This window comes from Mobula hypostoma, chromosome 1 (genome assembly GCF_963921235.1).
Source record: "Mobula hypostoma chromosome 1, sMobHyp1.1, whole genome shotgun sequence".
NCBI classification, from domain to species: domain Eukaryota; kingdom Metazoa; phylum Chordata; class Chondrichthyes; order Myliobatiformes; family Myliobatidae; genus Mobula; species Mobula hypostoma.
The window spans coordinates 109,611,655-109,624,669 of record NC_086097.1 but is presented as its reverse complement, the minus strand read 5'-3'; the positions used below and the strand labels follow the sequence as shown (position 1 = coordinate 109,624,669).

General features: G+C 41.5%; 1 protein-coding gene across 2 annotated transcripts in view; it reads left to right on the top strand.

Moving 5' to 3' along the window:
• Positions 1-13,015, top strand: part of itprid1 (ITPR interacting domain containing 1) — a 163,385-nt gene that overhangs the window by 43,565 nt on the left and 106,805 nt on the right. For both annotated transcript variants that reach the window (XM_063034430.1, XM_063034350.1), the window contains 2 exons: positions 11,666-11,719; positions 12,423-12,474. In XM_063034430.1, coding sequence (XP_062890500.1) covers positions 11,666-11,719; positions 12,423-12,474 — 106 coding nt within the window. The remainder of the gene's footprint in view (positions 1-11,665; positions 11,720-12,422; positions 12,475-13,015) is intronic.

Here is a 13,015-nt window from a genome sequence, read left to right as displayed (position 1 = left end):
GTTGTCTACATACCATATGTGAAGAAACTGACATTCTACTCTGTGATTATATCAACAAACATTGGCCTGTGGATGAGGAATCTCAGGGCAGGGATTGAGCCCTTGAGGACAACCAGAGGTAATTCTCTAGCAACTTGATCGTTTGGAATGGAATAAGATGAGTGCAGTCCCACACACCCTGCAGTCAATAGACATTGTAGTGTTGTCAAACATGTGCGACGGTCTCAATGGATTTCATTTATGCCTTTGAATTGTTTTTGAATGGGATGAAACCTCAACTAGAGAAATTCGGATGGTTTTCCAGGGAAATTTTGAGGCTGCAGTATGTTCAAAGGCTTTGGAGAGGAATTGGAAGTGGTAAATGGAACAGTTTTTGCAAAGGAAGAAGGATCAGTTCTTGATTTTTCCTGTGAAGGATCATTGTGGCAAATTGGAGCCGACAATGAGTGAGAGTTGCTAAAAGTATTAGCTAGTTCTGTAATCTTAAACCAAAATAAAGCTGCTAGCGCTGAAAATCTGAAATAGAAACTGATCTGGCAGTATCTATGGTGAGTAATGGAAGTAATGTTTCAAAGTACAAAGTTCAAAGTAAACTTATTATCAAAATGCATTATGTCACCATGGACAACCATGAGGTTTGTTTTCTTGCGAGTATACACAGTAAATCCAAGAAATACAATAGAATCAATGAAACGACCACATCCAACAGAGCAAACAAGCAATCAATGTGCAAAATACAACAACCTGTGCAAATACAAAAAGAAAGAAAAAAATGAATAAATAAGCAATAAATATTGACAACATGAGATGATGAATCCTTGAAGGTGAGTCCATTGGTTGTGGGAATTGTTCAGTATTGGGTAAGTGAAGTTGTGTTTTGGATGTCATGTTGAATCTTCAAAAACTTTAAGGAAATAGAGATACTGCCATGCTTTCTTCGTAATTGCACTTACATCCTGGGCCAAGGATGGATCCTCTGAAATGATAACACTAAGGAATTTGCCAACCCTCTCTATCTCTTATCCGCTGATGAGGACAGGCTCATGGACCTTCGGTTTCCTCCTCCTGAACTCAATAGTCAGCTCCTTTGTCTTGCTGACATTGAGTGAGAGGTTGTTGCTGTGCGTCACTCAGCCAGGTTTTCAGTCTTCCTCCTGTATGCTGATTTGTCACCAACTTTGATTCGACCCAACAACAATGGTGTTGACAGCAAACTTAAAGATGGTATTGAAGCTGTGCTTAGCATCACAGTCGTAAGTACAGAGCAGGCAGCTCAGCACACAGCTTTGTGGTGCATCTGTGCTGATGGAAATTGTGGAGGAGATGTTGTTGCCAATCCGAACTGTCTGGGTTCTGCAAGTGAGGAAATCGAGAATCTAATTGCACAAGGAGGTATTGAGGCCAAGTCCTGAAGCTTACTGATTAGTTTTGTGGGAAAGATGGTATTTAATGCTGAGCTGTAATCGATAAAGAACATCCTGATGTTTGCTGGACAACATCTTTGCTGTCCAGATGTTCCAGGGTTGAATGAAGAGCCAATGAGATGGCATCTTCTCTGGCCCTGTTGTGCCTGTGGACAAATTGGAGTGGATCCAAGGGGCTTCTTGGACAGGAATTGATATGTTTCATCACCAACCTCTCAAAGCACTCATCTCAGTGGATCAGTGGATTGACGCAAGTTGTCACATCCTTCTTTGCCACCAGTATAACTGAAGCCTGCTTGAAGCAGGTGGGTACCTCAGACTGCCAAAGTAAGAGGTTAAGGATATCGGTGAACACTCCAGCGAGTTGATCAGCACAGATCTTTACTACTCGGCCAAGTACCCCATCTGGGCCAGTGGCACAATCACGCACTCTGTGCGCCCTCGTGGGTGAGCTGCCAAACAGGTTCAGCAATCACACTCGTGAGTATTCACATTCCAGGCAGTTAGTGTTTCATTGTCGTGGTATTTAACTCTCTTCCTCACTTTCCAGTCTTGTTGAGACTTGACCAAAAACAGAGCAACATCTACATGCTATACTTACCATCATTCTGCTTCCAGGAAAGATGACTACTGTTTAGCCTAATGCTGTTCAGGTGCAATATTCATTTAGCATTAAGCTATTACATCTGAGCTGCTGTATCAGCATTAGCCTGACAGTTCTAGTTAACAGCCCTGTTGGCCTAGCATTATTATGTTATTTTCTGCACAGTTTTCATTAAAGTCAGTGAATTGTTGATCTGGTTCAGTGTCCTCCGCTCTCTTTCTCTCTGCACTTTGGCCTTAACCGAACAACCTGTTAGACCATAAGCGTATCCTCTTGAAGGATGCCCCCACATCGGCCTTGGAGACTAAAATCACAAGGTAATTGGTGGCTGTAGCTACATACAGTATTTTCATAGACTCCCACAGGAGTGTTAAACTGTATGATCTTCTTAATTCTGGCCTCACTAGCACGTGGCATTCTAGCTACATACAGTATATGTGCCTAAGACTTTTGCACAGTACTGTATTATGTTCAATGTTAAATCTAGAAGGCTGAAGCATACTAAGTTAGAAGATGAGATCTTGTTGCTCAAGGAGAGTTGGGTTTTGTTGGAACCCAAAGACAAAATGATCAGGATGAGAGACAGATATAGAAATAAAGAAGTGAGTAGAAGTGCAAAGTAAACACATTTCAGAACTTTAATAATCAGTATAGAAAGGAAACCATGTTTGAGGAAAAATGGAAAGTTTTGGGTGGAAACTATCTTCATCTGAACAGCTGTGGTGGAACAAAGATACTGAAAGAATAAGGACCACGGCCGACTGGAAGATAGAGTCAAGATAATGTAGTGGTTCATGGATTTGTGATAAATATATATTGCCAATCGATCCTCTGAGATGGTGAGTGCTAGAGAAGCACAGCAGAGAAACAGGCCCTTCAGCCGAACCATAAATCTGCCTAGTCCCATCGACCTGCACCCAGACCCTAGCACTCTGTACACCAGCCCTCCATACCCCTCCCATCCATGTACCTATCCAAATTACTCTTCAATATTGAAATCAACCTCGTATCCACCTCTTGAACTGGGAGCCAGATCCACACTCTCACCATCCTGTGAGTGATTAAATTCCCCCTCATGTTTCCCTAAAACATTTCACCTTTCACCCTTAACCCATGACCTCCAGTTGTAGTCTCACCCAAACTCAGTGGAAAATGTCTGCTTTCATTTACCTTATCTACAGTATATCCATCATAATTTTGTATACCTGTATCAAAACATCCCTGAATCTTCAACGTTTTATGGACTGAATTCCTACCCTATGTAACCTTTCCATATATCTCAGGTCCTCAACACCTGGCAACATCCTCATAAACTTTCTCTGTACTCTTTTGATCCTATTTACATATTTCTTGTAGGTAAGTGACCAAAACTGCACACAATACTCCAAATTAGGTCTCAGCAAAGTCTTGAAACATCAACATAGCATCCCATCTCTGGTACTCAGTTCATTGATTTCTGAAGACTGATGCACCAAAAGCTTTCCTTATCATCCTATCTACCCGTGATACCACTTTCCATGAGTTATGTATCTGTATTACCAAATCCTTCTGTTCTACTGCACTCCTCAGTACCCTACTGCTCATGGTGTAAGACCTACCACTATCCAGGAACATTCTAGGAACATTCCACTATCCAGCCTGGCATTCCAACTGTTCTATATATGCAATAAGAAAGAAAGAATGAATAAAAAATGAAAAATATCAACCTACGGCCTACACCTCTCCTCACTAAAGCCTCAATTCCCCACTCTAACACTGGCCCACTCACACAATGACCACTCCACTTAAACCTGACAATTTTTTATTGGTCCTTGCCAAGTAGCTCATTATGCACAATCCAATCCTTGAGAATTGAGGTGTATAATGTGTGCCAACTGCCCCGCTCACTTCTTTTAAGCTCTCTCCCTCTATGCAGTCCAATGTTTCCTTGTGAACTGTAGCACGCAAGATGTGCTGACTGATTGAAAAAGGAAGAGACAGAAATTAACCATTTGAAAATGCCAGCAGGATGAAACAGACCTACGTGGTGAAACTTACACATTCTGTACAAAAGAAGGAAGCATCAACAGTTTGACCACAAATGGAATTTAAAAAGGAATGAAGGTAGGAGCCTGAATCTGATTAAAGTTTGGGCAAGTCTCCTCTGATTGCAACTCTGGTAACATCTGACTCCTCTGGCAAAAATTGGCCAACGAACACTAGGAAAAGAGGTTGAATATGTTTGCAGGAGTGAAGATTTCAAGGTAACACTAATAAGAGATGTCTCTTTGTGTGCGGCTCTGATGGGAATCATCAAATATTCCCATTTAGGACCACTACAGCTGAAATCCACAGTCATAGTCATGGGTACAATGTTTTAAGACTTATAAAAAATATATCAATACTCAAAATCAGCGGATCCTGTACTGCAGACTCAGCTGGCAAGTGCAGTTCCTCTTTAAAAAAATGGAAGCAGAGAAGGCATGCTTGTCTATTGGTACTATTGAAACACAGAAGATTTAGACCCCATTCCTGCCAATCCTTTTGGCAAGTGTACAGTCTCTAGAAGGTAAAACTGAAGACCACAGAGCAAGGTAGAGATATCAAGGAATGCTATGTACTTTGCTTCAAGGAAACATGGCTATCCTCTGCCTTTTTGGACACTGCGCTGCAGCTTGATGACTTCACTATTCTCAACAAAGACAGGACAGCTCAGTTTTTAAAGGCGGAAGAGGTGGAGTATACTTTATGATTAACTCTTCGTGCTGCACAGACATGACAATTCTATCTCGGTCTTGCTCACCTGACCTGGAACATCCAGCAGTCAAATGTCATCCGTTTCATCTATCGAGGGAGTTTTCCACCATCATCTTGATAGCGGTGTACATTCCACCCCGAACTAGCATCAGGCAGGCAGTGGAGGATCTGAGCACCATAATAAGCAGGCACAAAACAGTGTATGCTGATGCACTGTGGGAGATTTCAACCAGATCAACCTGAAGAATTCGCTACATAACTACCACAACATATCACCCATGGAACACCTGACCACTGTTAGCCCAACATCGAGTACATTTACTGTGCCATCCCACACCCACACTTTGCAAAGTCGAGGGAGGAAAAGGAGCACTTGCAGGATTGCTTTGAGTGAGTGGATGCATGCTTAGCCCACTGCTGTTCTTTTTCTACACCAACAGCCGTGTGGCAAGGCACAGCTCAAATGCCATCTATAAATTTTCTGATGACACAATTATTATTGGCAGAAATTTAGCTAGTGGTGGTGAAGCATACATGAGTGAGATAAATCAGCAGGTTGAGTGGTGTCACAACAACAACCTTACACTGAACATCAGTAAGACCAGAATTGATTGTAGACTTCAGGAAGGGGAAGTCAAGGGAACACACATCAGTCCTTGTTAAGGGATCAGGAGTGGAATACTGATCAGTTTCAAGCTCCTGGTGGCAACTTCTCTGAAGATCTATCCTGGGCTCAACACATTGATGTAATTACAAAGAAAGCATGATGTGTCTATATGTCATGAGGAGACTGCATAAAGATGTAAACTCAGCTCCATCATGGGCACTTGCCTCCTCAGCATCGAGGACACCTCCAAAGGGCAATGCCTCGAAGGTGGCATCCATCATTATGGACCCCCATAACCCAGGACATGCCCTTCTCTCGTTGCTACCATCCAGTAGGAGGCAAAGGGTCCTAAAGACATGCACTCAAACTTTCAGGAACAGCTTCTTCCCTCCACCATCCAATTTCTGAATGGACAATGAATCCATGAACAATACTTCACTATTTCTTCCTCTTTTTTGTACTACTTACTTAATTTAACTTTTTTGTATGTACTTAATTTATAGTTTTTTAATTACTATGTTTGCAGCGTACGGCTGCTGCAAAATAACAAATTGTACAATAAATGCCGGTGACTCTGGCATATTCCCATGAACGTGATTATCTCACAGGACAATTCTTCTGCGAATATGAAATGTAATAATAAAAGATACAGTGACGACATTATGTCAGCTCCAATTACTGGGAGGTCCTTGCTGTCTGAGTTTGAATAAACAACCTTGTTTAAAGCTCCTGCATCCTTCTATAGCTAACTTATATAAAAATTATCAAAACTGTAGCAATATCCAAAGTCGACATAAAAATACACAAACACGAGGAATTCTGCAGATGCTGGAAGTTCAAGCAACACACATCAAAGTTGCTGGTGAACGCAGCAGGCCAGGCAGCATCTCTAGGAAGAGGCGCAGTCGACGTTCCAGGCCAAGATGAAGAGATTGAAGTCTACAATCAAGTCCTGACGAAGGGGCTCAGCCCGAAACGTCGACTGTACCTCTTCCTAGAGATGCTGCGGCCTGCTGCGTTCACCAGCAATTTTGATAAAAATACACTAAATGTTTATTTGAAAATAACTTGAGAAAGTTGCTAATATGTCTTAAGCAGATGTACTAGCTCTGTAGGAGAGAGGGTAATGATATTTGATCCTCAGTAACAGGACTTCATCATAGAAATGTTGGTCAGGAAGGAGGCAGCATACCCAGCTGAATGGCTGAGGGCACGAAGACTAGCAAAAGAGAACATGGAGGATTTGAGGATTATGATCAAAAAGAAAGCAAAAAGTATCTCCGAAGAACATCTGGAGGCTGGAGTGTAGAACAGATTTATTGCATTGTATTTAACAGCTCAGCTTGAAGTTCAAAACCCAGCAATGTCATTAGTCTCTAATGCACTTGCGCCATATTTCATTCAAACAGCATTTGTGATGAAATTTTTATGCATGATCTCCCTTCAATCTTAATGATCACTTTCAATTTTTAATTTTAATAAAGGTTCCCAACTATATGGCATTGTCCCAGCAACTCTTCTTTCAAAGTAACTTCCTTTGACTTTTTTATGTTCTGTTTCAAGAGACAGATTTGCAGTCTGAAGAGTAGGTTGGAATAGGACCTTCTAATGAGCAACCAGTCTGGATCAGCTCTGTCCATCTCCTGGGTTCAGTTGAGACAGACAGTACTGGTACTGAATCAGAAGAACAAAATTTAAATGGAAGCTGAAGGTTAAAAACAACCTTTAGCCAGTCTAAAACAAGAGTAACTCTGCAGATGCGAGAACTCTGAGCAACACACAATATGCTGGAGGAACTCAGCAAGCCAGGCAGCATCTATGGAAACAAGTACCGTTGATATTTCCGGCCAACACCCTTTGGCAGGACTGGAGAATAAAAGATGAGGAGTAGATTTAAAAGGTGGGAGGAGGGAAGGGAAAAACACAAGGTGGTAGGTGAAACCAGGAGGGGGAGGGATGAAGTAAAGAGCTGGGAAGTTGATAGGTGAAAGGGCTGAAGAAGGGGGATTCTAATAGGAGAAGACAGAAGGCCATGGAAGAAAGAAAAGAGTGGAGGAGCACCAGAGGGAGGCGATGGACAGGCAAGAAGATGAGGTGAGAGAGGGAAAAGGGGGTGGGGAATGGTGAAGGGGGGGGGAATTATTGTAAGTTCAAGAAATCAATGTTCATTGCATCAGGTTGGAGGCTACCCAGAGGGGATATAAGGTGTTGTTCCTCGAACCTGAGTGTGGCCTCATCATGACAGTAGAGGAGTCCATGGATTGACAAATTTTAACCAGTCGATTCATTCCCACAACTTCCTCAACAAAATTATTGTTGAATAATTCATTTGACATAGTGTTCTGATTCCCACAGTTCTTTTAAACTGGGAGGTAATATTTCAGGCTTGCTCAAGAGGACTGACGGAACATAGAACAGAAAGATCCCCTTCAGCCCGCGATAATGTGCTGAATAAATTAATAATCAAATGTCCAACTAATCACTTCTGCGTCCAATATCCATATCCTTCCATTTCCTGCATATTCATCTGCCTAACCAAGAGCCTCTTGAATGCCTTTATCATATCTGCCTCCACTACCACCCTTGGCGATACATTCCAGGCACCCTCCACGCTGTTTAAAAATAGCTTGCTCCGTACATCTCCTTTGAACTTGCCTGCTTTCACCTCAGATACATGCTCTCTGGTATTAGACATGTCATCCCTGGGAGAAAGTTTGTGGCTACTTTCTCTATCTATGCTTCTCATAATCTTATAAACCTCAGCCTCTGCCGTCATTTGTTCAGCCTCTCCTTATAGCACATGCGCACTCATCCAGGCAGCATCCTGGTAAACTTCCTCAGCACCATCGACAAGCTTCCTATAATGGAGCAACCAGAACTGAATGCACTACTCTAATACAGAATAGTGAGAGTTTTACTAAAGCTGTAATGCAGCTTGCTGACTCCTGAACTCAGTTCCTTGATTAATTAAGGCAAGCATGCCACATGCATTCTTTATCACTTGATCAACTGTGTAGCCATTGTGCAGCTATGGAGTTGGTTCTCAAGATTCCTCTGCACATCAATTCCATTAAGATTCCTGCTATTACCAATGTACTGTCCCTTTACATCTCATCTCCCAAAGTGCAACATCTCAAATTTGGCTGGGTTAAACGCCATCTGCCATTTCTCAGCCAGTACCTACAACTGATCTATATCTTGTTGTATCCATCAGCAATGGCCTACGCTATCCACAACACCACAAATCTTTGTATTGTCTGCACACTTACTAACCCACCAATCTATATTTTCATGCAGTTGATATATACATATCAAAGCAGAGGTCCCAGTATGCATCCCTGCAGAACACTACTAGTCACATACCTCAAACCAGAATAAATCCCATCAACCACTATCCTCTGCCTTCTATGGACAGCTAATTCTGAACCTAAATGGCTAACTCACCATGGATCCCATGCAACTTAATCTTTGGGCTAATCCTCTCATGAGGGACCTTTACAAATGTCTTATTAAAGTCCAGGTAGACAACATCTACTACTCTACTTCCATCGATCAGCTTTGACACCTAATCAAAAAAACTCAAATTAAGATGGTAGGACTCAATTTGTCTCACCATGCTAACTGTTCCTAATGAAGTAATGTTTTCCCAATTGTTCATAGGTCTTATCCCTCATAATCCTCTCCAGTAACTTCCCTCAAATGATGTGAGACTACAGTGATGTCTCTATTTGCTTTCTCAAATAATAGAACAACATTAACTGCTTGCCAGCCCTCTGTGATATTGCCTGTGGCTAGAGAGGACACAAAAGTATTGGTGAAGCTCTAGCAATCTCAACTTTTGCTTCTCTCAGTAACTTTGGATATATACCATCAGACCCTGAAGACTAAACCCACCTTAATGTTCTTCAAGAGAACCAATACTACCTCCTTTATCCCAAAATAGCAAAGTGTATTTGCATGCTTCACATATTTCTCCTTATCCTTTGCTGTATACTCTCCTTGGTAAATATTGATGCATAGTATTCATTTAGGACCTCATCCTCTGCCTCCAAGTGCATCTTCCCATCTTTAGCCTTGAATGTTCCTAACCACTCCTAATTATCCTCCTGCTCTTGATGTACTTTATGTACAGAGTGTATTGGAATTCTCTTTAATCTTACTTGCTAAGGACTCTTCTCCTGTCTTTCTTAATGCTGTTCTTGAGTTCTTTTCTTTCCTTATAATCTTCAATGACTGTGGAAATTGCAGCAAAGTAAAGGGTAAAGTGGTGTGCTGACAGATGAGAGCAGACACTTTGTACAGCTTTTGTACGTGTTGAAGTTCACTGAGACCACAGTCAAGATGATAAGTTGACAGAGACAGTGTGCAGACATAGTGCAGTCACCCAGGCTGAACGTGGCCCCTGAACACTGAACTCCTGTACATCCTTTCTGTTCATGCGTGGCAACCAAGGACACTGAGCATATTAAGATAAAGATCAAGATGCAAACAAAGGTTTCTAGTGAAACACTTATTATTGGGCAGTTATTTTACTAATTCTCAAATATTTTTGGCCTTTATCATGTAGTTTTAATTGGGTAATAACATCTGAAGTATGTATTATGATTGGTATTTAAATATGCAAATGATGGGATTCAGAAGTGCACAAAATTTCTATTGGATTAATATTTGTTTACAACTGGTCAATTTCTGTATTAAAATGTTATTTTTTCTCCTCAAACGTCAGAGCAGTTTGATACATGGTTTTCTTTGATACACAAGTGGAAGTTGTCAGAAGTCCAGTTAATCAGTAACATCTGGGTTCCGTTTGATTTCAACTTCTTAAGCCTTATATACACTTCCTTTATCTTCTTGATTAAGTTTACCACCTCTGCCAACTTTCAATGTTCCCTGATCTTGCCATCCTTGTCCTTTATTCCTAACTAAGCTACAGTAGCTGTCATATACTCTGTAAAAGTGGACTTGAATGAGTCTCCACATGTCAGATGTATACTTGCCCACAAATAGCTGTCCCCAATGAACTCTCCCTAGTTTTTGCCTAAAACTCTCATAACTTGTAATACTCCAACTTGATGCTCTGCCATAGGATTCAAACTTAGTCTTATCTTAAACCTTAAGGGGTTGTGCTCACTGATCCATAACTGTACTCCGACTGAAAGGTCAATCACCAGGCCAGGCTCATTGTCCAGCTCCAGTTCCAGTATGGTCTCTCTTCTTGGTAAACTATCTACATATTCATTTAAAAGACCCTCCTGGATGCACATAACAAATCCTGCTCCATCTAAGCATCTTGTACTAAGGAGGTACCAGTTTAGACTAGGGAAGTAGAAGTCACCCACAACTATAACCCTTCTATTTTTACACCTTTCCCTAATCTGCCTGCATATCTGTCCTTCAGTGTCTTGGTGGCTATAATGGGGTCTGTAGTGTATTCCCATCAGAGTGATTGCACCTATCTTATTTTTTGAGTTCTACCCATATGGAGTCAATGGATGATCCCACTATTATGGACGCTCTCTGACATTGACTTTGATTAAGAGTGATACTCCCCCCTCTTGTTTATCTCCCTCTCCTTCGTTTCTAAAGCTTTGAAACCCTGGAAAAATAAAACATCCATTCCTTTCCTTCTCTCAGTCAAGTCTCTGTAATGGCTACTACATCATAGTTCCATGTCCTGATCCATGCTCTAAGTTCATCCTACTCACAATGCTGCCTGCATTAAAACAAACCTGCTCCAAGCCTTCCATCCAATTGTGTCTATTAGTTTGATCCCCTTTGTTCTGACTGGTCACGATATCTACCTTCTTCTTGATCACTTGATTTTCTGGCATGTTTCTCTTGTTCCCAACGCCCTGCCAAACAACTTTAAACCCTCCGCAAATATTTCACCCAGGATATTGGTTTGCCTCCAGTAACGCTGCAACCCATTCCCTCTTGGACAGATCACCCTGTCCCAGAAGAGGCTCAATGATTCAAGAACCTGAAGCCCTGCTCCCTGAACCAGTTCCTGAGCCTCTCATTCATCAATTCTGACTCTCTATCCCTGCCTTAACTAGCATGTAGCACTGGGAGTAACCCAAAGATCCTCAAGGTCCTACTTTTCAGCCTGCTTCTTAAGATCCTAATGGAAGTACCGCAGACAGAAGTGTGAAATTAATCTGCACACGCTCCCCTTGCCCTGAGGTGATCACGAGACTGGGTAAAATTCTCTTTTGCAGTTTGTCATTTAAACAACTGCTGCTTCTGAGAATAAAATAGGTAAAGACTGATAAACTCTCATCTCTGGCCCATCAGAGATCATGCAGAGGATGAACAGCACAGAAGATGACTTAATGCTGGGAGTAGAAGGTAAGCAGTATTTATTTTTCTTTCTCCTTTGTGTTCCTGTGTTCCCTACCAGCTCAGTTCTAATCCTGTTCTGTTCATTGTTTCAGTGATTCAGGGACAGGAACTGTGAGAAATAACTTGAATTAATTTGCAATAGTCTCATTTCCCACTGACTTTTACAGGCTGGTCCTATGGAGAACTAGGGGGAGGACCATGGTGAAGATAGGACAGAGAGCTCCCAAGACAAAAATAAAAGGAGTTTTTTTTTGAAAATTTTAGTGATACTATGCTCATGTCACTTCAATTTGATGACAAATTAATTAAATGTTTTTGGGAGATGGACCAGCTTCAACTCCAAATGCATCAACTCCATTTGCACATTCAAACTTAGCTTCCTAGAAGAACAACTAACCGTTTATCATTTCCCAGAAAACAAATCCACGTAGGAAAGTGGAGACACTTTGAGGTGTTGATCTGTGCCAAGACTCACTTGTGACAAATCACAGAAGTGTGAGTTTTCCTGGATCAAACCATAACCTAGATTCATCAGCTGGAATATGGGTGTGTGATTAAAAGTTGACTCACTATGGATTGTCTACCAACCAAAATGGAGGAAATGTCACGTAATACTTGCAATGTATTTAAATACAGTCATGTCTGACAATTTGGTGAAATCTATTTCTCGGTTTAATACACTGACAAATATTTCTTTTTAATCTTGCAGCTATGATATATCCAAGTTCAATTCAAAACATGTCTTTCAAAGAGTTTGTGAGGTTAGTTCATTTTTTTATAACTGAATTTAAGATGAAAATGAAATATTGAATGTGGCACAGTATATTGGAGATTCATCATGGGTTATGTTTTATGGAGTGGAGCAACTTCATCCAAATAATTTCTTGATTATGTCTGCTTTCAGAAGATGATTCTGAAAGCCAGTTGTGAAGGATAGAGGTACTTGCTGAACGAGTCCTCTGTCGCCCATGCTTACATCTCTTCTGAAGGATAGAGGTACTTGCTGAACGAGTCCTCTGTCGCCCATGCTTACATCTCTTCTGTAGGATAGAGGTACTTGCTGAACGAGTCCTCTGTCGCCCATGCTTACATCTCTTCTGAAGGATAGAGGTACTTGCTGAACGAGTCCTCTGTCGCCCATGCTTACATCTCTTCTGTAGGATAGAGGTACTTGCTGAACGAGTCCTCTGTCGCCCATGCTTACATCTCTTCTGAAGGATAGAGGTACTTGCTGAACGAGTCCCTCTGTCGCCCATGCTTACATCTCTTCTGAAGGATAGAGGTACTTGCTGAACGAGTCCT